General features: G+C 38.7%; 1 protein-coding gene across 1 annotated transcript in view; it reads left to right on the top strand.

Moving 5' to 3' along the window:
* STK38L (serine/threonine kinase 38 like) overlaps window positions 1-24,671 on the top strand; it is an 83,106-nt gene that overhangs the window by 37,973 nt on the left and 20,462 nt on the right. Inside the window, exons 2-3 of the mRNA XM_045873721.3 lie at window positions 15,977-16,121; window positions 19,575-19,626. Of these exons, the coding sequence (XP_045729677.1) occupies window positions 15,988-16,121; window positions 19,575-19,626 (186 nt within the window). The 5' untranslated portion in view covers window positions 15,977-15,987. The remainder of the gene's footprint in view (window positions 1-15,976; window positions 16,122-19,574; window positions 19,627-24,671) is intronic.

The raw sequence follows: 24,671 nt of genomic DNA, 5'->3' as shown, positions 1-24,671 counted from the left end.
CTTTACAGTGCGTCACACCACCTCTCACCACTTCATTGGTGTTCTCTGATCATACCAAACCTTCGCCTTTTAGCACAAAATAGGCATTTTTGGTTGTACTGGTGCTTTGAATCAGGCTGTATCTCCTTTAAAGAAGGAGTAAGGGGAGTGGGGATCTTTGAAGCTAGAGCGCTCATTTTGTCTCTTAAGATTTTGGAGTAGTTCCCTTACCTTAAATAAGACTTGAAGTTAATTTAGTTAAGATTCATGCTGCCCTGTTTTTTGATTTTGAGATGGGTCTTTGGCGTCCCCAGTAGACAAGCTATTTAAGAGAGTGACAAACAGTTTGAGCCCTTGTAAACATGCACAAGTATAAGCCACTAAAAATCTGTTTTCCTAAAAAAAAGTGCAAGATATGACTGGACAACTTTTCAGAATTCTCATCAGTCTTATGGTTTGTGTTTAATTTTATTCCATGACTCAGACTTTTTGCTGTTCTTCATTATCCTCCACTAAACCAGAACTAAGAATTTGGTTCATAGGAAAAAACTCCCAAGTACAGTGGTACCTGGGAAACCACCTCTGTGGGCTGAAGAATTCAGTTTGATTCCCTTTTACTGCTCCCACATCTGCCCTCACACAATTACTCTGAAGTACTTTTTTTTTTTCTTATTATAAAAATCATTGTTTTCTCATTGTGGAAAAATTGGAATATTTAAAAGATGATAAAGGACAAAATTTATCCATAATTTTATGCCATAATTTACCTCCATTTTCCCCCCATATCGTTGAGCTTTGTACCTTGTTTACTTCATATTATGTCTCATGTTAAATTTTGTGGGGGAAATTTTCTTCAGTGTTTCTCTGGTATTTTGTGCTATCATCATTCCATCAATCATTTCACCTAATTTTAAACACTTGTTTTATTTGCTATTTTAAATAATGCTTTGATTTAAAAACAACTCTATAAATCTTTGCTGCAATTTTTATTACTTTCTTATGATAGATTCCTAAAGGTAAAATTATTATGTCAAAAAACCCTACAAAACCTTAAGGTTCTTAATATAAATTGCTATACTCCCTACCAGAAAGGATTATATTCCTATCAATTAACATAAGCACAGGGAGTGATATCATCAAGGTGGTGACATAGATTGTTTCCAACTTCAGCCTCTCTTGTAAGAAGACCAACTAGCAACTACCTATAGACAATACCACTGTAATAATCCCAGAACCCAGGTATGAGGCTGAAGCAACCCTCTGTATCACAGAGACCGAGAAGGGCCACATACTCTGACCTCATTGCCCCCCAGGCTGGCACAGTGCTGTACTGAGAAGGCCCCCCTGGGTCTATGGTTTTTCCAGTGGGAAAAAGAGCCCAAGGTGGACATCCAGCTCCTCCGGCATGTATCCCATCCAGGGATGCCCACTCAGGTCTTACCTCACAGGGCTCACTGGGAAAATCTGCAGGGCTCTACTCCTGGGGATCAGATAGACAGAGAAGGAGGCTGGGTTTCTACCACCCGGTGCTCAGATCTTGGTGGACCATATTCCTGCTTACAGTGGTGCCTGAGCAGAGACCCCAGCCAGCTGCTCTGCCGATCTGCAGTGCCAAATCAGTGGCCTTGTTTATTAGGGAGCTTGATTGACAGCTCTGCCTTATTTGGGTCCCCAGCCAACAAGCCATACCGAGTATGGAGCCTGTTCTATGGCCCCACACGGGCAGGGAAGCACATTCACAACTCTGTTCCAGTGCTGAGTATAGCCTCCATTCCCACCTGGCCAAAGAATCTGTGCAGCCACAGGGCCTATCCTACAGCCCCGCTTGGGCAGGGAGCCAAGCCAGCAGCCCTGGTAAGTATACTATATTAAGGATAGCTTCTGGCACTGCATAACCAGGGAATCTGAACAGTGAGCCTGGACAGCCTTAGAGCCCAGTCTATAGTACTACCCAGTTGCTCAGCCCACATGACAGCCCTGCCCTGCAACAGAGCACAGCCTGTGGCTCTGCCTGATTGTTGAACACAGCCTGCTTCCTCTCCTAGGCAGGGAGCCCAGCCAGTGACCTGTCCAAGTGGGAACGTAGCCTGCAGCCTCACCTGATGAGGAAGCCTGGACAGCAACCCTGTCCATTTGCAGAGCACAATCTCTAGCCCATCTAACTGTAGAACACAGACAGAGCCCCTCCCAACCAGAGAACTCAGCCAGCGATCTTCTCCAACAGTGGATGGAGCACAGCCAACAGCTTACCTGATTGTGAAGTGCAACCTGAGACCTTGCCCAACCTTGGGGCACAGCCTGTAGTCTGTTTGATTACAGAGCATAGCCAGAGGCCCTGTCCAACCACAGAGACCTGTCTATATAATAATATGTATATTATTATGAATACCCGGAAGAGAAAGGGACAGAAATCTGTTTAAAGCAAGAATGGCAGGGGTGCCTGGATGGCTCAGTTGGTTAAGCCTCTGCCTCTTGGTTTTGGCTCAGCCTTCCTCAACATGGAGTCCAGCCAGCACCACCATCCAATCAGGAAGCACAGTCTGAGACCCCACCCAAACAGGAGTGATTGCAGAGCCCAGGCCATAGCCCTGCCCAATCTGGGAGTCCAACCAGTGGTACCACCATGCCAGGGAACACAGCCTGTGACCTCACTTGACCAGAGGTAATTGTAGAATCCAGCTAGTGGCCCCACCTGACTGCAAGCACAGCCAGCAGCTCCACCTGATCAGGGAGCCCTCCATTGCCCTTGCTTGAATGTGGAACCCAGCCAGCAGGCTCACCCAACCACAGAACCCAGTAGTTGCACTCACCCTAACTTCAGAGCATGGGCAGTGGCCTAACCCAACTAGAGACCCTGATAGGAAGCCCTCCCTGCCCATAGATACTACCAGCTGATCTGTCCGGGATTCCAAGCTGAGCTGACTGGTGAAGGTCTTCCATGCTGAACCTATAAAATCTGGGGGAAGAGACCAATTACCTAAATGGCAGATACCAACACAAGGAGTCAAGGAACATGAAGAATCAGGTAAACATGACACCACCAAAGAAAACTAATAAAACTCCAATAATAGACCCTAAAGAAATGGGGTCTATGAACTATCTGACAAAGAATTCAGAATAATTCTCTTAAAGAAGCTCAGTGAATTATAAGAAAACACAGACACACAACTAAATGAAATTCAGGAAACAGTGCATGTACAAAATGAAAAGTTCAACAAAGTTTTTTGATAGAAACTATGAAAAAAAAAAAAACAGAAATCCTAGAACTGAAGAATATAGTGAACTCAAGAATTCAATTGAGAGCTTCAACAACAGATTTGACAAAGTAGAAAAAAGAATTAGTGAATTGAAAGGTTATTTGAAATTATCCAGTCAGGGAAAAAAAATGAAGAGTGAAGAAAGTCTACAGACTTATAAGACACAATTAGGAGATACAAATATGTATTATGAATATGTATATTATTATGAATACCCGGAAGAGAAAGGGACAAATCTGTTTAAAGCAAGAATGGCAGGGGTGCCTGGATGGCTCGGTTGGTTAAGCCTCTGACTCTTCGGTTTCGGCTCAGGTCTTGATCTCAGGGTCATGAGTTGGGCTCCACTCTCAGCACAGAGTGCTTGTCCCTCTCGCTCTGCTCTTCCCCCTGCTCTCTCTCTCTCAAATAAAATAAAATCTTAAACAAAATAAAATAAAGCAAGAACGGCAGAAAACTCTCCAAACTTGGGGACAGAAATGGACATCCAGATTCAGGAGGTGCAGTGAATCTCAAATAGATTGAACCCAAAAGGGCTATACCAAGATACATTGTAAATTGTCAGAAGTCAAAGAAAAAAGAGAATTTTGAAAGCAGCAAAAGAAAAACAACTTGTTTATACAAAGGTGCCCTCATAAGACTATAAGTGATTTCTTAAAAGAAACTTTGCAGTCCAGGAATAAATGGGATGATATATTCAAAATACTGAAAGAAAAAAAACCAGTCAACCAAGAATACTATATGCCCTAAAGCTGTCCTTTACAAATGGAAGAGAGATAAAGACTTTCCAAATCAACAAAAGCATTGCCCCTAGACATAATTTACAGGAAATGTTAAAGTTGTGTTCTTCAAGTAGAAATAAAAGGATGCTACTTAACATAAAAACATATGAGTGTGTAAAACTCACTGGTCACATTCTTTTTTTTTTTTTTTAAAGATTATGTATTTATTATTTGACAGAGAGAGAGAGAGAACAAGCAGGGAGAGCGGCAGGCAGAGGGAGAGGGAGAAGCACGCTTCCTACTGAGCAGGGAGTCTGATGTAGGACTCGATCCCAGGACCCTGGGATCATGACCTGAGCTGAAGGCAGACGCTTAACCAACTGAGCCACCCAGGTGCCCCCACTGGTCACATTCTTAAATATTGTAATGGTGACACATAATTCACAACATAATGCACAACTCTAGTTTAAAAATAAGCATCTTAAAAATAAGCATAACTACAGTAACTTATTATTGAATACACAGTATCAAAGAGATGTAAATTAAAACACCAGTAACCTAAAATGTGAGGGATAGAGAAGTTAAAGTATAAAGTTTCTGTCAGCTATTGAAGTTAAGTTGTTATTAGCTTAAAATAGGATGTAAACTAATGATATACGTTGGCTAATTGAACATAATAATTAAAAAATAGGATGTTATCAATGTAAACCTCATGATAACCACAAAAAACCTATAGTAGAAACACAAAAGATTATCATAAAGGAGTCAAAGCATACTGCCAAAAAAAGAAAAAGTCATCATTCATAAAACAAGTAGCAAAAGACGAGGCAAAGAAGAAAGGATATCTAAAACAGAAAACAGTGATGGCAATATTAAGTCCTTACCTGTCATTAATCACTTTAAACATAATTGGATTAAATTCTCCAATCAAAAGACACAGAATGACCGAATGGATTAAAAAACAAGATCCAGTGATGTGCTGAGTACAAGACGCTCATTTAAGCTTTAAGGACACAAATAGACCGAGAGTGAAGGGTTGGAAAAAGTTATTTCAAGCAAATGGTAATTGAAAAAAAGCAGGGTAGTTAAACTTAAATCAGACAAAATAGACTAAGCTAAAAATGGTCAGAAGAGACAGAGAAGGTCATTACGTAATGACCAAGGGGTTAATTAAGAATATATAGCAACTGTAAATAATTATGCACCTGACATCAGAGCGCCTAATCTATAACACAAATACTGACAGAACTAAAGGGAAGTAAACAGCTCTGCAGTAATTGTTGGGGACTTTAATACCCCCTCTCAATAATGGATAGATCATTCAGACAGAGAATCAATAAGCAAACAGCAGATATGAATAACACTAGACCAAATGGACCTAACAGACTAAAACAAAAACATGCCATCCAACAGTTAGGCCACAACACAAGTCTTAACAAATTCAAGAAGACAGGAATTATATCAAGTATCTTTCTGACCACAATGATGTGAAACTAGAAATCAATAATAGGAGGAAAGCTGGAAAATTCACAAATACATGAAAATTAAACAACACACCCCTCAACAACCAGTGGGTCAAAGTAGAAATCAAAAGAAAAATAATTTTTAAATATGGGACAAATGAAAATGGAAACCCACCATATCCAAACTTATGGGAGGCAGCAAAGGCGGTTCTAAGAGTTTATAGTAAGTTTATAGTGATAAATGCATACATTAAGAAAAAAGATCTCAAATATCATAGCTTTACTCCTCAGGGAACTACAAAAAGAAAAATAAATTAAGCCCAAAGTTAGCTGAAGGAAGGAATTAATAAAGACCTGAGCAGAAATAAGTAGAGATGAGGAAAACAATAGAAAAGCTTAACAAAACTTTTGGTTGGTTTTTTGAAAAGGTAAACAAAAGTGAGAAACCTATAGCTAGACTAACAGAAAAAGAGAGGATTCAAGTAAAATTAGAAATGAAAGAGAAGATATTACAGCTGATCCTGTAGAAATACAAAGGATTGTAAGAGACTACAGTGAACAATGAAATGCCAACAAATTGGATAGCCTTAGAAGAAATAGATGAATGCCTACAAACATACAATCTACCAAGACCAAATCCTGAAGAAATAGAAAATCTGACCAGACCAACAATGAGTAAGGGGATTGAATCAGTAATCAAAAAATCTCCCAGCAAAGAAAAGCTCAGGATGGAGGTTAATATATACAAGGAACTCATGTAACTCAATAGCAAGAAGAGTAAATAATCTGATTAAAGATGGACAAAGACTTGAATAAACATTTTTTTTCCAAAGAAGATATTCAGATGGCCAACAGGTAGATTAAAAGGTGGCTAATATCACTAATCACCAGAGAAATGCAATGAAAACCACAGTGAGGTATTACTTCACACCTGTTAGAATAGGTATTATCAAGGATAGCAAGTGTTGGTGAGGATGTGGAAAAATAGGAACTCTTATACACTGTTGGTTGAAATATAAATTGGTATGGAGGTTCCTCCCAAAACTAAAAACAGAACTACCCTATGTTCTAGTAATTCCATTTCTGGGTATGTGTAAATGAAACGAGATCATTGTCTCGAGATAGCTGCACCCCTGTGTTCATTGCAGCATTATTCACAATAGCCAAGACATGGAAGCAACCTAAGTGTCTACTGATGGATGAATGAATAAACAAAATGTGGTATTTCGATATAATAGAATATCATTCAGCCATAAAAAAGGATAGCCTGCCACTTGTGACAACATGGATGGACCTTGAGGGCATTATGCTAAGTGAAATAAATCAGACAGGAAAAGACAAATACTGTATGATCTCACTTACAGGTGGAATCTAAAAAAAATTGAACTCAGAAATAGCAGTTTGGGGGCGCCTGGGTGGCTCAGTCCGTTAAGCGACTGCCTTCGGCTCAGGTCATGGTTCCAGGGTTCTGGGATCGAGCCCCGCATCAGGCTCCCTGCTCAGCGGAGAGTCTGCTTCTCTCGCTCCCTCTGCCTGCCTCTCTGCCTACTTGTGCTCTCTCTCTCTGTCAAATAAGTAAATAAAATCTTAAAAAAAAAAAAAGAAAAGAAATAGCAGTTTGGTTGGTGGTTGCCATGGCCCTGGGATAAGGGCAGTTGGAGGAGGAATGGGTAGAGGTGGCTAAAGTGTACAAAATTTCAATTATAAATTCTGGTCATGTACTGTACAGCATGGTAACTATAGTTAACAATACTGTATTGTATATTTGGAAGTTGCTAAGAGTAAATCTTAAAAATTCTCACCACACACACAAAAATTGTAACTATCGATGTGATAGATAACTAACCTTACTGTGGTAATCATTTCATGATTTATGCATATATTGTATGTAATCAAATCATTACTTGGTATGTTTTAACATTACACAATGTTATATGTCAATTACATCTCAATAAAGTTAGAAAAAAACCACACACACAAACACAGATGGTGTATGAGAAGGTCATCTCATGGTAGCCTGGACCAAGAGGGTTTCTCCCTAAATTATGGCTCTTTTCACATAGGGAACAAATATATTATTTTAAAGTTTCCATATCTTTGATTTACTTGGGAAAATTGAACATTTTCTAGATGTTAGCTATTTTTATTTCTATATTGTCAATCAGTATTATTTCTTTATTATTAGGGTCCTTATTTTCCCTTTACAACTTTAATGTTTAAAAAGTTGTGTTTTAAGCTTTTCATACATTTTAAGAAATGAATTTACTTTTAACATATACCTTTATACTTCAATATATACCTTTAATATACAGTTATTTTGCAGTTTTCCCCCAAAATACTGTCTTTTAATCTTGTTTGATATCCATATATCCATATATGTATATTCCAAATTTTTACATAATGATATGTAGCACTATTTTTACTGTGATTTTTTTTTTTTTAAGATTTTATTTATTTATTTGACAGAGACAGAGACAGCGAGAGAGGGAACACCAGCAGGGGGAGTGGTAGAGGGAGAAGCAGGCTCCCCACTGAGCAGGGAGCCCGATGTGGGGCTCGATCCCAGGACCCTGGGATCATGACCTGAGCCAAAGGCAGACGCTTAAAGACTGAGGCACCCAAGCGCCCCTTATTGTGATTTTTTAATACAGTTCCTGTCAATTCAAAGATCAGATAGTTATTCATCTATATTTTCTTGTAATTTTTTTGAAGTTAAACTTTTCTTTTTACTTTATTTCCCCTTTTCTTTCCTTTTTTTTTTTCTCTTTAGTTTTTATGTTCACACTTTTGAACCATTTGAAATTTATTTTGACCCTTGGAGTGGAATGAACATCTGGCTTGCTTAAATAGATAACCAGTTGTTCCAACACCATTAATGGAATAATTCTTCCCTTCCTTCCACAATCTATGATTAGATTTCCTCATAAAAAGGCTAACTTTTTTTTTTTTTTTTTTGGATCAAGGTATTCTTAGGTATTTTATGAATGTTGTTCTTCATCCCCTTCTCTTTGCTACTTTTGGGAACAGGATAATTTTTTCATTTCTAAATGTAAATCTTTAAAATTCACATTTTAGGGCGCCTGGGTGGCTCAGTTGGTTAGGCGACTGCCTTCGGCTCAGGTCATGATCCTGGAGTCCCGGGATCGAGTCCCACATTGGGCTCCCTACTCAGCGGGGGGTCTGCTTCCCCCTCTGCCCTCTTCCCTCTCGTGCTCTCTGTCTCTCATTCTCTCTCTCTCTCTCAAATAAATAAATAAAATCTTTAAAAAAAATAAAATAAAATTCACATTTTAAGGCATAAGTTTTAAACTGAGTCTGGTGATATAACTCAGACAGAATCAGACTTGAACTTATTTTCTTTCCCTACCAACTTAGATCTTCTCATAATTCCTATTATTAATGGTATCACCATTTACCCGCTCATCCCAATCTGAAACCCAGAGGTAATTATAGATTTCAGTCTTTCCAGCTGAATATATGAGCCCCTCTTTTAATCTTTTCTGCTACTATCATAAATTAGGCCCTCATTATTTTGTACTAAACCAAAGATTGTGATTTCAGATGCTTACCAGAAGCAGGTAATAAAATGTGTGAAGGATGTTGGGCAAAAGGGAGTAGAAAGTTGGTGGACTTGGGCAGGATGTCCTCTATTGCAGGGGGGCTGCTGCTTTTCTGTTCCAGGCAGTCATGTGGGCTCATATTTGACCAAGCTGATTTTTCAAGAGGACCAGAAATCTGAATTCTAAAGTGAAATCTTCTAATATTCTAAGTCACAGTGCAAGCCAAACAAAAATATGACTGCAGGCCACAAGTTTGTAACCCATGACTATTTATTTATTATTGCGTCCCCTTAACCTGATTTGCATTCCTTCAATCTAATCTACTCCCAGCCTTGTTGCTATCCTCCCTATACTAGCATTCTTTATCTGAAGTGCCAATCAGATAGGATTTTAGAGGTAGTTATGTAACCGAACTAACATGAGTTAGCTCCTTGGTGACTTACAGATAGAAACTACATCAGGTAGAGTTGTCATACAAAGTCAGCTTTATTTGCAGCAGATAAGGAGATCATGGGGAATAATTTCCAAAGCTGTGATTCCCCAAGCAAGTGTGAACGGGTTCCTTTTATTTAGGGTTAGGATGAATATTTAGAAAGGGGATCCTTGTCATCGTATGTACAGGCAGGGTCACACGTGTGCCTCAAGGAAGCATGCCTATACATACATTGTATGTTATGTTAATGAGGCCTGTGCTCTTTCTTGGGTGGGGAATTTAGCATGATAATGAGGTAGAGGTCGCTGTTGGTCACCACATGGTCCATTTGCACATGCACCTGTGTGAGTTGGTGGATAAGCTCAAACTGGTCTGGGTGGCCTGGGCCTCTGGAGCTCTTCCCCATGGCAGTTGTTATAGCTTGAGGGGTAGTTTTGGTTTCCATCATGGGATGCTATGCCCATTGGGTCTTTTGCCTGAGTTGAGAGATAACCTGGAAATAAGAACTTAAGGAAAATGGGGGACAAAGGTAGGTAGGTACATGCAGGTGGGCAGTAGAGTTCAGGTCTTAGGGTCTTGCTGGTGACAGGAGTTTTAACTGCATTAAAATATGTACCATTCTTAGGAGAGTTCTTGATACTTGGGTAATAAGCCCTCAGGAAATGTTATTTGTTGGCTGTTACTTTTCACTTGGTTAAAAGCCCTGAATGGCTCCCATTTATGCTTAGTATATTTTAACATGGCAGTAAGGTATTTTATTATGACTCTTACCTGTCCTTCCACCTTCATCTTCTGCTATTTCACTGAATATACTCAAGCCATGTCTACACTCCTGTGTGTCAGTCTGTTTCACACCCTTAGACTTCTTCCTCCTCTGCCCTGTTCATCTGACTTGTGAACCTTTAGTCCTGCCCACCCACCCCAAGATTCAGTTCAAGTATCTCCTCTTCTATGAAACCTTTGACTACTCTTAAACCCTTGGAGAGCTAATTTCTCCCTTCTTTGCATCCCCATAAGATTGTGAACTCCCTAAGGCAGGGACTAAATTTTATCCATCTTAGTATTCTCCGTAACGTGTGCAGTGCTGGCACATAGTGTAAACCCACAGGATATGTTAGTTGGAAATGATCCAGTCAGTAGGAGTGAGTGCTGCAACTCGAGCCTTCACCGGACCAAATTCCTTACTCTTCTGAATGTACTGCCCAGAGGAAGGAGACTGTGGCTGCTCTATGCTTAGGGACCCGGCATATATGGTATCCAGTCTGAGGACCTGTCGTAGCTTAGGGCATTATGGTTGCATTTTCTACATGCATTTAGAAAAGTTTTCCGGGGCGCCTGGGTGGCTCGGATGGTTAAGCCTCTGCCTTCGGCTCAGATCGTGATCCCAGGGTCCTGGGATCGAGCCCTGCATCGGGCTCCCTGCTCAGCGGAGAGCCTGCTCCTCCCTCTCCCTCTGCACCTCCCCCTGCTCATGCTCTCTCTCTCTCTCTCTCTCTCTCTCTCTGTATCTCTCTGTCTCAAATGAATAAATAAAAAAAAAATCTTAAAAAAAAAAAAAAAGTTTTCCTACTCCAAGGCAGTATGGTAGCATTAAGGATACTCATTCCTCTGACATGTAGTATGTGGAAACTAAGGTGAAATCCCCAGTTAAGTAGTGTGTTTTGCCAGTCAGGTAAAGCAGTTCTGTTTTCCTACTTCAGAAGTTTGATGGTAAATGGTTGGAGACACCACATCTATTTATAGGTAGCTTAGTGCCAGATTTGTTATCTCCTTTCCCCAGGCTTGATAAATGAAAGAATGTCGGACTTAACTATTGGTAGCGTCTCCATTAATGAATAGGGGAGTCTGGAGAAAACACGTGAACAGGAAATTCAAGGGCACCTAGTGTTGTTTTTAGCAGTCCAGGAATTCTAGACTTGCAAATTGTATCCTGTTCTTTTTCTGACTAAAGAAAGGGCTTCAGTAAAAGACAAAGGACAGTGTTAAATCCATTAGAGGAATAAATTTGCAATATAATAAGTGCCAGTCATCTAGATCATTCTTTGTAATAATTTGGTCACTTCTATTCTTGGTTTTGTTTAATTTGAAAATTTTAAAGCCTATTTGTGTCTGGTTAGAAGGAAATTATTTTTTCTTGTTTTTAAAGCTAATTTCTAAAGGATAGTATTTAATTAAGACTAAGGGTGGGACTTTGGCTTTTTCTGCAATTATATCTCTCAAGTAGTGTTTTTTTCCTGAAGTTAACGTAACACTAAATGATTCTGTAGTTTTTAATCCAAAGGAAACTATTACATATGAAACATATAATTTCAACTCCATTAAATTTGAGTTCTGTTCCATCATTTACTGAATGCCTACTATGTGCTCAGCACCTTGCCAGGTGTTGTAATACTTTCATTACAAAGACGAATACAAAGGTGAATAGGTTTTGCTCTGATTTGTTTTTTAAACACAGTATACATACTTGCAGGTATGTATGTATAAAGCAGAGTGGAAAGAATTAATCATGATTAGATGATATAGTGTCTGGAAATTGTTTTTCGTTACTCAACATCCACCTTTGGATTTTGGAGTTAAACTCATTACATCTTCTTATGATGGGAGAAACCTGATTTTTTGTTTATCCTTCTTTTATAAAGATCTCAGGTTCTTACATTTTTATCTAAAAAAACTTAATATTGCTCTGTACTGTTGATGCACACAATTACTGTTTAGAATTGTTTTGAATTGCCTAGCAATTTTTTTCATGTTTCACAAAAGTGTCCCTCAAAGTTTTGCTCAGTAATAATTCTGCCCATATCTAGCTCCTCAATTTTGCTTCATTCTGGGAGAGCCCAGTCAGCAGGAGAGCTTAATGCTGGCCATCTCCAGCTACTTTAAAGTACCGTGGGCAAGATAGTGATCTGTCTTTTATTTATTTATTTTTAAGAATCTGCATTAGTCTGATGCCATTAAACATTTAAATTAAATAACAGTTCTCTTTGTTTTGATGCCATGCTCACCAAGCAATCTTCTGATCCTAATTAAGGCTTTATATCTAGCTTGCCTACAAGGATGGAATACATTGGCCAGAAGATGCAAGTCTCTGTTCCTTGTTGCTCAATCTTATTGTGTAATTCAGTAAATTGCTATTATGTCATACATATCAGTCCCTTGTGAACTCTGTTAGGCTAAAGTAGCTTCCAGAATTTGTTTGCTCTGGGTCTCTGGAAGCGGAAGGCCAGAGCTTGCTCTACGAGGTCCCTTGGCAGCCAGTCAGCTGCCTTACAAGGCCATTCCCTGAGTTCATCACACATCTTTCTTTCTGACTTTACAAGCATTACTTACGTGTTATTTCTTTGTGCTTTTATTAGGAGGCACCACAGAAGATTTTGGTTGGTTGGTTGTTTTTTCACCATTCACTTTTTGAAAGGAACATACACACCTTGGACAGCCATAGTTGGGTCTTGGCCTTTTTTCCTCCTAGGAACTGGCAAACCAATTTGAAAATTCCTTATCAGGTACAGATCTTCTGGACAAATGAGAAAACACTATGAAATCCTTGGGTATTGCTCTGTGTTGGAGCTTCTAAGTTTTTCGCGCTCCCCCTCCAAATGTTGAAAAAAAGTTACAGGCACTTCTTTATTTGTGCTTTATGAGAATTATCTATGAACTTAAATTTCATATGCCTAAAGGAAGCTCTTTAGGATACTAGTGCAGATTTTATATCTCTCCCCTTTTTGAGGATTTAAGATGCATATTAGCATATTAAAGATGATGAGAAGTCTTGAAATAAGACACTTGTTTAACTCTGTTTAATTTTAATTTCCTAAATTTATTTGAATTCCTCAACTTCTATTCCATCTTCCTCGGCCTTCCCTCCATCCTCAGATCCCAGTTATGTGGGATTCACGGTGTCTGCTGTATATCCTGCCTGTTCCACTTTTCCTTCTTTGACTTTTCTACATCTGATCCTGAAATACAGAACATGAATCCATTGATTCTGAGGTTTCTGAAGATGGTGTGGCAGCATTGCCTTAGATAGCATTCCAAGAAGAGCGAGATCTGAGTACTCAAAAATCATTTGGCCATGATAATTCTTGAGTTCCATTTGTTTTTATTTTTTTATTGTTCTTAAAAATAATATTCATTATGTTAAAGGATTTAACACATTAAAAAATTAAACTAGGTGCCTCAAATTATGTCTTACATTTGTATAAGCCATTGTGGCTTTGCTGTGTATCATCTCAGATGGCCTTAGACTACACCTGTGAACCAGACAGAGCAAATACTATAAAATCCCTCTTGAGTTCAGTGTTCTAGTGATTCGAATAAGACCTTACAATCATTAGCAGCAGGGTCTGGTTTAGGTCTCGAAATTTCTGACTCCTAGGTTCAGTAATTTCTTTTGCTATAGTTGCGTATTAGCCAACCTTTATAGTGTATTTTTTGCCAATTGTTTCAGCTCTTCCTCCACGCCCCCCCCCCATTGACAGGTTGACTCATTCATTCATTAAAGCCTACTATGTGTCAGATACAGTGCTAGTGTGGTGAACACTCAAAAATGAATGGGGAAAAATTCTTGCCCAGAGGTGCTCCTACTTTAGTGGGAGAGAGAAATGAGTGCTTAAATACCAGTATCTGAGATATATTGGTACAGATGCTAGGCAACACACATGGAAGAATACCAAATGTTACGGCTCTTTCAGTAGCAAATGTTAGAGAAGTCATCACAGGAAGACTTGAGCTAAACTGGATCTTAAAGGTCAGAAGTGATTGGGGATAGGTCATACAAGGGTTTGGAGGCAGGAAAGAACTGAGTATGTTGGGAGAAGAGGGGGCGGGGTGGGGCAATAGAGAAGGCTAGACAGGCAAGTTGGAGACAGCACTTGGAGTTGGATCCTAACTCCACAGCACACTAGCCTTGTGACTTTTCTGAGCTTCAGTTCCTGTTGTGAGGAGGAAATGCACTCGTGCATAGGAAGGGCCACTCTCTTAAATCCTCTGGAGAAAAAAGGGAGAAATCAATGAATCACATATCGTACGATTCCTGATAGGCACAACCATTCAGTGTCTGTGAGTTGCCTCTGTTTATCATGCCAAGCTAATTTGATTTGCTATGGGCAGTGAGGAGAAGTGAATTGATTTTAAACAAGTGACATGATCAACTTCTTATTCTAAAGATCTTTAGAGTAGTCAGCAGAGGCACAAGTTTGTGAGGCTAAAATAATAGATTCATGTTTAGACATAATGACATTGAGGCTTATGCAGTACATTGAGGTATAAAGCCAGTAAGAGGGCAGTGGAACCAGGAATTTGCCTGAGTTAAATTGTATACTTTCAGCCTATACTCGACTTCCTTGACACTGAAGAATAAGAAAGGTCTTTTGGTTCATTCCATTATCCCTGGAGTCTACTGAAGTTCAGGTGCATACCCGGGGTCTGTATCTTCACGTAATTAGGGAGAGGTGGGTGTTGGGGAGTAGGTATCAGGTTTGGGGGAATGCTTTCCCCCAATGATCGTAATAGTACAATGTTGGATGCTTACTGTTGGCATTCTGGATCTTCTCTAGGTCTGTTATGATCTCCATCCAGATAAGCAAAAACCTCTTTACTGTATGAAACCATTCTAGTCTTTTTCGATCCTGATGTAGACTGTAGGAGACAAGTCTCTTAGGGTCAGTGCCCACCAGTAGCAGCCACCACAGTTCAGTCTGTCCCCTGCCCCCCGCCTCCCACGAAGCAGCCATTTTGCTACATTCCTTGTCTTACTGTCCAAAGTATCTTCTTCAAACCAGTACTTCAAATGGCTGGCCCAGTGGTTTTTCGAAGTTGGCACTTGAATGGCTTTAAGTAGACACACATTGCTCAGTTAAGGTCCCAAAACATCCCTACTGTCACCTGCCTTGATTCATTTGTGTTTTCTGCCTGATTCCTATGGACATTTGAGTGTCATTTGGAAATGAAATGGACCTCACAGTCTGGAGAAGTACACCCGACCTTGTTACAGCGCTTTCTGAAATGACAGAGTTCAGAATGAAATAGGGCAACAAGGGCTCCATTCAAAGGGGCTTGTTTTTAAAAGCAGTTTACCCGTAAAGCGTATATATGTAAGAATTGCTTCAGACTGATGTTTGTGTGCAGATTTGATGCACTGCTTCATGTTTCCTAGAATTTCTATGGCAGAAGTTACTTCTTACTATTTAACTGGACTACATGAACTCTACGGAGACTTACGTTTAGTGCAGGCATATGCATTAACAAAATCTTGTGGATTTTATTTAGTGATTGAACCTATTGTTTTGAATGCTTGTTGACTACAACCTTTTGTATAAAATATGCCCGTGTTGTGTGTGGCCTGGTGCTTCTTGACTCTTACTCACCCCTGGTGGTGCGAACACAAAAATAATTTCTATTGCTTCCTCTTTCTTTACTAGCATTGTGTTATTTATAATGTGAAAGACTTGGAAGTCTCAATTGTTAGGGTAGAATTTTGCTGAGCAGAAATTAAACCATCTCCAGAGTTTATTATGAGGGATAGAAAGTGTTTTTCTACTGACCAATTTGTGTTTATATGTTGTTTCAGTTTCTGTTACTATGGCAATGACAGCAGGGACTACAAGCACCTTTCCTATGAGCAACCATACCCGGGAAAGAGTGACTGTGGCCAAGCTCACGTTGGAGAATTTTTACAGCAACCTAATTTTACAGCATGAAGAGAGAGAAACCAGGTATAGTAAAGGCTGGTCAGAATTTTCTGTTTGGTTTAATAAGCCGTTAGGTTGCAAGTGGGGTGTAAACGTGTTGTCCATTAATAATACAAATATTGTGGATCCCTGTATGCTGTTTTTAGGTTTCCTATACTGACAGTGTCTCTAGTTATTTTCGCAGCATGGTTTCTTGTCCTGTGCACCCATATACTTAAATCACATGTCAGCTGATATCTTCAGTAAAACATGTCCAACCATGAAATTATGATATATCTTTATACTTTATGAATAATTAATATTATTATCCAAAAACATGTATAGAGTGTAAGTGAAGGTAGAAGAATAAAAAGATGAACGACCTGTTATTTTGCCTTCAGAAAACTCTGAAGAGGGAGATAAGGCCCATAAATATTACATGAAAGAGTGAAAAGCATCACTAAGAGAAGGGCAAAGAAGGGAGAGATTGCTTTTGACAAAGTAACTGGGAGGGCGTCATAAATGGTAGAGGCATTTATCAGGGCTCTCAAGGAAGAGTATTAATTATACATGCATTAATGGGAGAAGAAGGAGATAAAAGAGCCGGAGGAAGGATATTACATACAGAAGAAATCGCCTTTGGTGCTGGGTCAGGCAAGAGCCAGTCTACCTCGAGCTGGATTTCAGCATTTCCTGGGAGCCTTAGATGCTTTGTTAATGTAGCTGTTCTCATGGGAGTAGAGAGGCTTGAAGATTTTTAAACAGAATCAGTGATCATGGGTGTTTCTCTAGAAAAGTACTTTAGTTGTGATGTACAGAATGGGTTGTGGGTGGAGAAATAAGAAACAGGAAAGGCTAGTGATGTAGTCCAGGCATATAGAAAGGAGGCTTGAATTAGGATCGTGACAACAATAGAATAGAACTTAGGAGCAAGAAAGATTGACAAAAGTGGTGCCTAGCTGGGTATGACATGTTGGACAGGTCTAACTATGGATCAGCCAAGCTGAGCAGAGAATTGAACTAGAAAATAAAACTTAAGTGATTATTCAGAAGTCAACCTAGAGACACAGAGTTGGAAAATATGAAGGAGAATAGCGAGTAGAGCTAACATCTTTAACCAAAGTTCCTAAAGGAAGAGATGAAAGAGGCTGGAGTGGAAGCAGGTTAAACTAAATTCACCATCAGCAAAACTTCCAGAAGATTCAATTTAGGCTGAAGGAAAGCGATCACGAACAGATCTAAATGTAAATGTGTGGATAAATCTCAACACGAATAGCATAAAACCAAAAACAACAATAATGATAATGTCTTATACATTTTTAAAAGTAGAATTAAAATATTTTCCAGCGGTGGACTATCAGGAGGGAAGTAAGTATAATTAAAGTGTTCCTAGAGATCTTTGTATCTCTGCTATAGAGGTACAACATACAGAGGGGCTAAGGATTGATTCATTTCAGACTAATAGAGTTTATAACTTCCAAACTAGTAGAGGGGAAACAATGGAATGAGGAAAAAATCCTGGTTCAAAATAAGGCAAGGGAAAAAGAAAAACTAAAACACCAAAAAGTCGACACAAATAGAAACCACACAATCAGTTAGAAATGAATCCAAACGTCTGAGTAATTATACTAATTGTAAATACAATGGAAGTCTCTGGAAATCATCCAATCACCAAGGGAGAGTGAACAAAGTAGAAGAGAATCAGGGAAAGAAAGACTGCTTTTTTAGAAGGCAGACGCTGAAGTTATGCATCAGAATTTTGAACGCTCCTTGTCTTTTCCTGATGAAATCTTTCAGTAATTCAGTTTTGCCCTCTATTTCCAAACAAAGGAAAGTAAGAATAAAAGTATCTGCTGTTATTTCAAGAAGAAAAAAAAAAAAATGGCAGTCTCAGCTTGGTGCCATGGAAGTCGTATTTCATATTTCAACTCATATTTTCTAAAAGCTTATACTTTAAGACTACATGTGATGAATTTTTAAGGCTTAACTAATTGGATAAATACATAAGCCAAATAAAGTACCAATCAGAACTAAATGTCCAGGGCATTTAGGAGGAACACTGTTTTCTTTGCAGGTACAAGAGAAGCCACAGGTCTTCTCGTTTAGATATGGTAGAAACGGATGAAGGTTACTGCCTCTCTCTCCAGAGTAAGGGATGATTTCATGAAGTGGTAGTCTTGGCAACAGTGAGGAAGGGGGGCAGTAGAGATTTGACAGAAGAATGAAGTTGCCTATATACTGATGGACCCTCCCAGATTAGTGGTGGTCCTCCACTGTGTATTCTGTCTGTAGAGGAGAAAACTCAGAATCCTTCAACAAGCAGCTCTGCAGGGCCCAGAGGGGCATGACGACAGGCACAGAGCTTGCTCCATTCTAAGGGTTGGGCTTTGGAAAACAGTGTGTAAATAAAAGATAAAAATGAGCAAGATAAGCACAAAGGTGTGTATTACAACTGTTGAGGAAGTAGGCAGGTGTCATTGCCATTGGGGTGCTGATTTATGAACAGCCTTTAGATATTTTTGTTATGAATTTTCCATAAGAATAATGGGTTAGGAAAGAGCTTACCTATAGACATAAATGACAAATGCTGAAAAATGTATATGATGATTTCAATCCTCAACCCTTATATTCCATGTAGGTAAATCCTGGAAAGTTAGTCTTATTCTAACATACTCCAAAACTAATTAGGAAGAGCTCTCTCAGGTTTATCTTTAGGAAAAACCAATACAGTAGAAGTAAAATAACGAATATTCAGTTGGAAATGAGTTGCACAATTTGTATCACAACCATCTCTGTAGTTACTAGTTACTTCATCCACCCAACCCCTCCCCTTCTCCTCCGCATCCCCCTGCAGTGCTTAGCTTAACTAACTTCGGCGGTGTCATTTAAAAATGACGAATAACTGGACTTGGCTATACCTAGAAAAGCAAATGTTCTGGTGGTTCATTTTTTTTTTTATGTACAGTTTTTGAAGAATTAGAATAAAATACACTCAATTGCATTGAACATTTTTTCTTGACTGATTAGGAAATCAAGCTTAGACTTTAAATGAAGGACTTCCATAAGCTCATTTAGTTAATAAGTATTAGAATCAGGGTTCAAACAGGGATATCCACCTTAAATATTTATACTTTTAGTCACTGTAGTTACTTTTATATGCTTCTAGTGTAAACACTGATAAATGTTAATGATTTTGGTGGTTTGAATATTAGACAACAGATTTTCCTTATTAAAACATTAGTCATCTTTGCTAATCATTGAGTTAAGCAGCGTTAGAAGCAAATTTTTCATTTGGCCAATATGAGAAAGTGAAATCTGTGTTGGGTTTATATTTTGAGAAAGAAAACTATTTTTAATAATTATTTTGATTCAGCGTGATTTTTTTTTTTTTTTAGCATAGCAAACTGAAGTGGTAAACTCGAATAAATAAGTGAACATTTCTTAAATGGGAGTAGTTAGGAATGTATTTAAAATTTAAATTATTTTTTCTTTGAAAAGGCAGAAGAAATTAGAAGTGGCCATGGAAGAGGAAGGATTGGCAGATGAAGAGGTAATGTTAGCTGTAATTACTGTGACTGTAGTTAATGATACCATGTACTTGAAAGTTACTAAGAATGGATCTTAAATGTTCTCACTATAAAAAAAAAATTACTTATATGAGGCGATGGATATGTTAACTAGCCTTATTGTGGTAATCATTTCATGATATGTGTGTGCATTAAAACATCCCATTGTAGACCTTAAACTTGCAGTGTTATATGTATGTCAGTTATAGCCCAAGAAAGTTAGTTGGGTGGGGGGGGGGGACTAATTACTGTATAATGGCAACCCCAGTGACTTTTTCATTTATTGATATCAGATAATTTTATAACTTAGGTAATGTGGATTTCATCATTTGAATATGGGCTTCTTACTTTGTTGCTATGATGGAGATCTTTAAAAGGAGGCAGCTTTTTATTGTTTTAAATCTGAGAACATAGATTGAGTGAACAGGGTCTACAGTATCCTAAGTGCATGGGACAAGAAAACTGGGCTCCAAGAAGAATCAGTGAATCGCCAAATCTTCTCACATTTTTTCCCGAATATTTCTTTTTTTTTTTTTTTAAAGATTTTATTTATTTATTTGAGAGAGAGAATGAGAGACAGAGCTCGAGAGGGAAGAGGGTCAGAGGGAGAAGCAGACTCCCTGCCGAGCAGGGAGCCCGATGCGGGACTCGATCCCGGGACTCCAGGATCATGACCTGAGCCGAAGGCAGTCGCTTAACCAACTGAGCCGCCCAGGCGCCCTTTCCCGAATATTTCTTAAAACCATCCAGTTCTCTAGTCCAGTGCCTCTCCCCTTCTTTAAATTACTGTGTGTTTCACTTGAAGAAAAACTGCCCCCAGCTGGGCTCTCTTCCTGCAGTCTGGGCCCCACTCCCACCCCCAGGTTTTCTGCACACTCCACCCAGAGTTCTATCTAAAAACGGGTTTGATCACATCACTCTTTTGCTTAATACCCTTCATTGGCTCCTGAGTACTCTCGGATGAGGGTAGACTTTTAACATTAATGTGCAAGAGCCTTCACAGTTTGGCCTCTGCGTTCTCGCCCTAGCCTCATCTCTTGTCCCCTACCCCCATGCTGACCACCACTACTGAGTTACTTTAACTTCCACGCTCTTGCCTGTGGACCTTTCATAGGCTATTTCTGTCGCTTAGAAATTCCTTACTCTTACCCAATTCCCTTTATTCTTCAGGAAGCTCTGGGCCTCACTTCGGGCCTCAGTTCCACTGGGAAATCTTGTCTAATCTCTTGAGGTAGTCTTCCTACATTCTGCATGAACACCATTCCTATCCCTGTGGCAGCTCTAAATATCCTCTCCCCACAGTAGAAACTCCGTAATGTCTTATTCAGCTTTATACCTCTAGGGATGGCGGAGGGCTATAGATACAATAATTATTTGGTGACTAAAGAAACAATGACCTTTCCCTCAAGGAGTTTACCAGTTACAAGGAGAGATGATGTATGTGTGTGTGTAAAAATACATATACATGATAGAATGTGGCAAACTTTGAAAATACAGGGATTTTCTATATAGGATGGATCAGAAAAGGTTTCATGGAAGAGGTAACAATTGATTTCAATCTTAGAAAAATAGGTAGATTTACATTAGAATCAAAAGATAAATACAAAATAATTGCAGAACAATGAACTATAAAGGATGCAGTAAAGGAAATAGCAAGGTAAATTGACAGCACATATGGAAGGGCTAGGCTACTAAGAAATGTACACTTTGTTTTCTAGGCAATAGGGAGATACAACCGAGATTGATTAGCTTAACAGTTTTCAGTGATCAGAAGAGAATTTCTGTACTTTAAGAGTGGTCGTCCAAATGATGATTTGAAATCAAACCATTATTAATCTTCCCTGTACCTCTCCTAGGACTATTCCTTTATTTTTCTGCTGGCACTGTTTGAATAAAATGTTTTATGATTTGTACCAAACGTGGTTACCTTGTTAGTTGACTCAATCTAGAAAACCCAAATTATTTGCCTAAAATTACTATGATAAACGTTTTAAAAACTCATTTAATTATATTCTTTAAACTTTAAATGAGAAAGGTAGCGATTTAGATCTGTATTACAATCAATAAAGAAAAAATAAAGCTAAGCAAACCTTTTCTCATTTATTCATTAGTATTAATAACTTTCTTATTAATAATCTTATAATTATATTAATGTATATTCTACATCATATTTACATATTTTACATATATATTTGTAATATATATAGAAATCTTAAGCATAAGATCTTAATTGGAAATCTGGAGGGAGAAATCATAAAAACAGATGCTTAGGGGGTCAAGCAGGTAACGTGAATGAGGGAAGCTGGCTGGGTTGTTTTCATGACATCTTAGGTTATATATTCTTTTGATCCAACACACTTTGTTTGCACATTCAACTCCTAAGATTATTTTTTTTTCACTTCCACAAAGAAATAGACTTTTTTTTTCTTTTTCTGAAATATCTGATCCTCACAGTTTATCTTTTGATAAAAACACACCCCTTTTCAACTTCACTGAAAGGAGACAGGAGCACCAGCCCCATTCTACTCGTCACCTGATGACTGGCATCAATGGTGGAGACTGTGACCAATTAGAGACCTGATGTCCATCAAAGGGGGACTGACTGCCTCTTTGGCCCAGTGTGGCCAAGTTCCTGTTTTTCAAGAGAGGCTGGAAATCTGGACTTCTATGTGACATCACCTGCTTTTTTAAAATATCGGCAAATAATTCAAGTGTTTTTCTTGCAGGCCAAATCAAACACATCTGTAGGTTGAATACAGTTTGTAGCTTTTAGTTAGCAACCTCTGTTCTGCACTAGGAAGTGCTAAATACATTTAGAGCTATTTTCTTCAATTCTTCTAATTAACTTGTAGAAAATGTGATATGATGTATATCTAAAAATAGTGGCCCATAATAACTGTAAAACTTCTAAAACTTTTCTGTGAAGATATTTTAATTCCACAAATGCTTATTGTTAGGCCCTGTGCTAGGTCTTAGATTATGTCAAATTCTACAAAATAGATACCTTCTCTTAAACCTTCATATAAAATATGTTGTAACTATCATTGTGTGGGGTGGATTTTTCTTTTTAAAGATTTTATTTATTTGAGAGAGTGAGAGAGCACAAGCGGGAGGAGGGGCAGAGGGAGAGGGAGAAGCAGACTCCCCGCTGAGCAGGGAGCCCGATGTGGGGCTTGATCCCAGGACCCTGGGATCATGACCTGAGCTGAAGGCAGACGCTTAACCGACTAGCCACCCAGGCACCCTGGGGTGGATTTTTTAAAAAATAAAATTGTTTTATAAAAAATCTAGTTTTAAATTGAAAACTAGTATTTATCCTTAATTCATTCAAAATAGAAAATCTTTGTGAAATAATTTGTGAAAATTAAACCATGTGATGTGGTCATGTAGAGCATATATGCAGAGATGAAGTTGCCAGCTGAACTCTTTCAGATCTCAGAACTTCTGTTTGCACTGTCTTATACAAAAACTGAGCATCCCATAGATCGAGAATTTGAGGAACACCCATTTAAAAAGGAATGGAGAAAGGAAGAAAACAATGTATGTCTAGTTTCGTCTCACTTAGGAAAATCCCATCAGACATGGAATATTATTCACTCTGATGGAAAAACAAAATAAATTTAAGCTGCAAAAGGGAGCCATGAAATGTTAAGCCTGCCCACAGATTTTGTTGTCCTCTTTGGCGAGAAAGGATATGATTACCACAAAAATGTTACTTGTTTTTCAAGGCTACTTAATCTACACAAATCATGAGCAGATACATCAACATGTTTTTTTTTCATCAGTATACTTTTTTGCGTTTATTAACTTTTTTATTTTAATTCCCAGTATAGTCAACATACAGTGTTATATTAGTTTCAGATGTACAGTGTCAGTGATTCAGCAGTTCTGTACATTACTCAGTGCTCATCATGTCATCAATATATTTTTTTAAGATTGATTTATTTATTTGAGAGAGAGAGAGAGAGTGTGTGTGCGCAGGAGGAGCAGAGGGAGGGAGAGAGAGAGAGAGTTTCCAGCTGAGTGCGGAGCCCTACACGGGGTTTCATCTCACAACCTGAATCAAAACCAAGAGTCCGATGCTTAACTGACTGTACCACCCAGGTGCTCCATCAGTCTATTTTTTATGCTAGCTTGCTTTACCTCCCTCTGGACTGCAACACTGATTTGAAGACTGATATCATGGGGGGCACCTGGGGGGCTCAGTCAGTTAAGCTCTGGACTCTTGGTCTTGGCTCGGGTCATGATCTCAGGGTTGTGGGGCCTCGGGCTCCACTCAGCAGGGGATCTGCTTTCCCGCTCTGCCTGCCTCTCCCTTGCTCGCACCCACTCTCTATCTCTCTAAAATAAAAATAAATCTTAAAAAAAAAGACTAATGTCATGGAATAGGGTTTTTTTTTTTTTAAGTAATGTAACAATGTTATAGCGAGGTCTCATTTTTGTGCTTCATATACTTGTGATTCTCCCTTTTTGCCATTAAATAGCTGTGCCCCAAACTACATAAACATTGTTTACTTGTTGCATTACACAAGCTATTAAATATTAGTGAGCACTGTTTTCTTTAGCAGCCTCTCTTCTGTTGATTTTGAGCATGATTATGAAAGTATGTAATGAGATCATCTTTTCCATTCAGATTAGACAAGTTTCTGAAACTACACCCAATCATACTCCATTTTATCGTCCATAAAGTCAGAGACCCAGAAAGAGTTTCAAAATTCTTATATTTATTCATTTATGTAATTAAAACAAACCTCCCGAAACCTCTTTTTTGCTTTGAAAGACATGATACTGTAGTGCCACCATGTGGCCTTTTTAATTAGTCTGACCCTGCTTTTTTGGGCTCGGCCTTTTGGCTAAGATCAAGTGTTGTTTTACTATAGTAATTCAGTTATTTTTTTAAAAAATCATTCAGTGGGCATTTTTGAACAAAAAAATAGTCTTCACTGTTTCCACCATTGATGTGCCTGAGTGTGTAACTTCATTCAGCTGTTTAAAGATGTTTAAATCGAAGATACAATTTCTTGATTGC

The sequence above is a fragment of the Mirounga angustirostris genome, unplaced genomic scaffold, assembly GCF_029215605.1.
Source record: "Mirounga angustirostris isolate CCGP_5_RB_7025 unplaced genomic scaffold, mMirAng1.0.hap1 SCAF_5, whole genome shotgun sequence".
Lineage (NCBI taxonomy): Eukaryota > Metazoa > Chordata > Mammalia > Carnivora > Phocidae > Mirounga > Mirounga angustirostris.
This window is presented reverse-complemented; position numbering and strand designations above follow the sequence as displayed.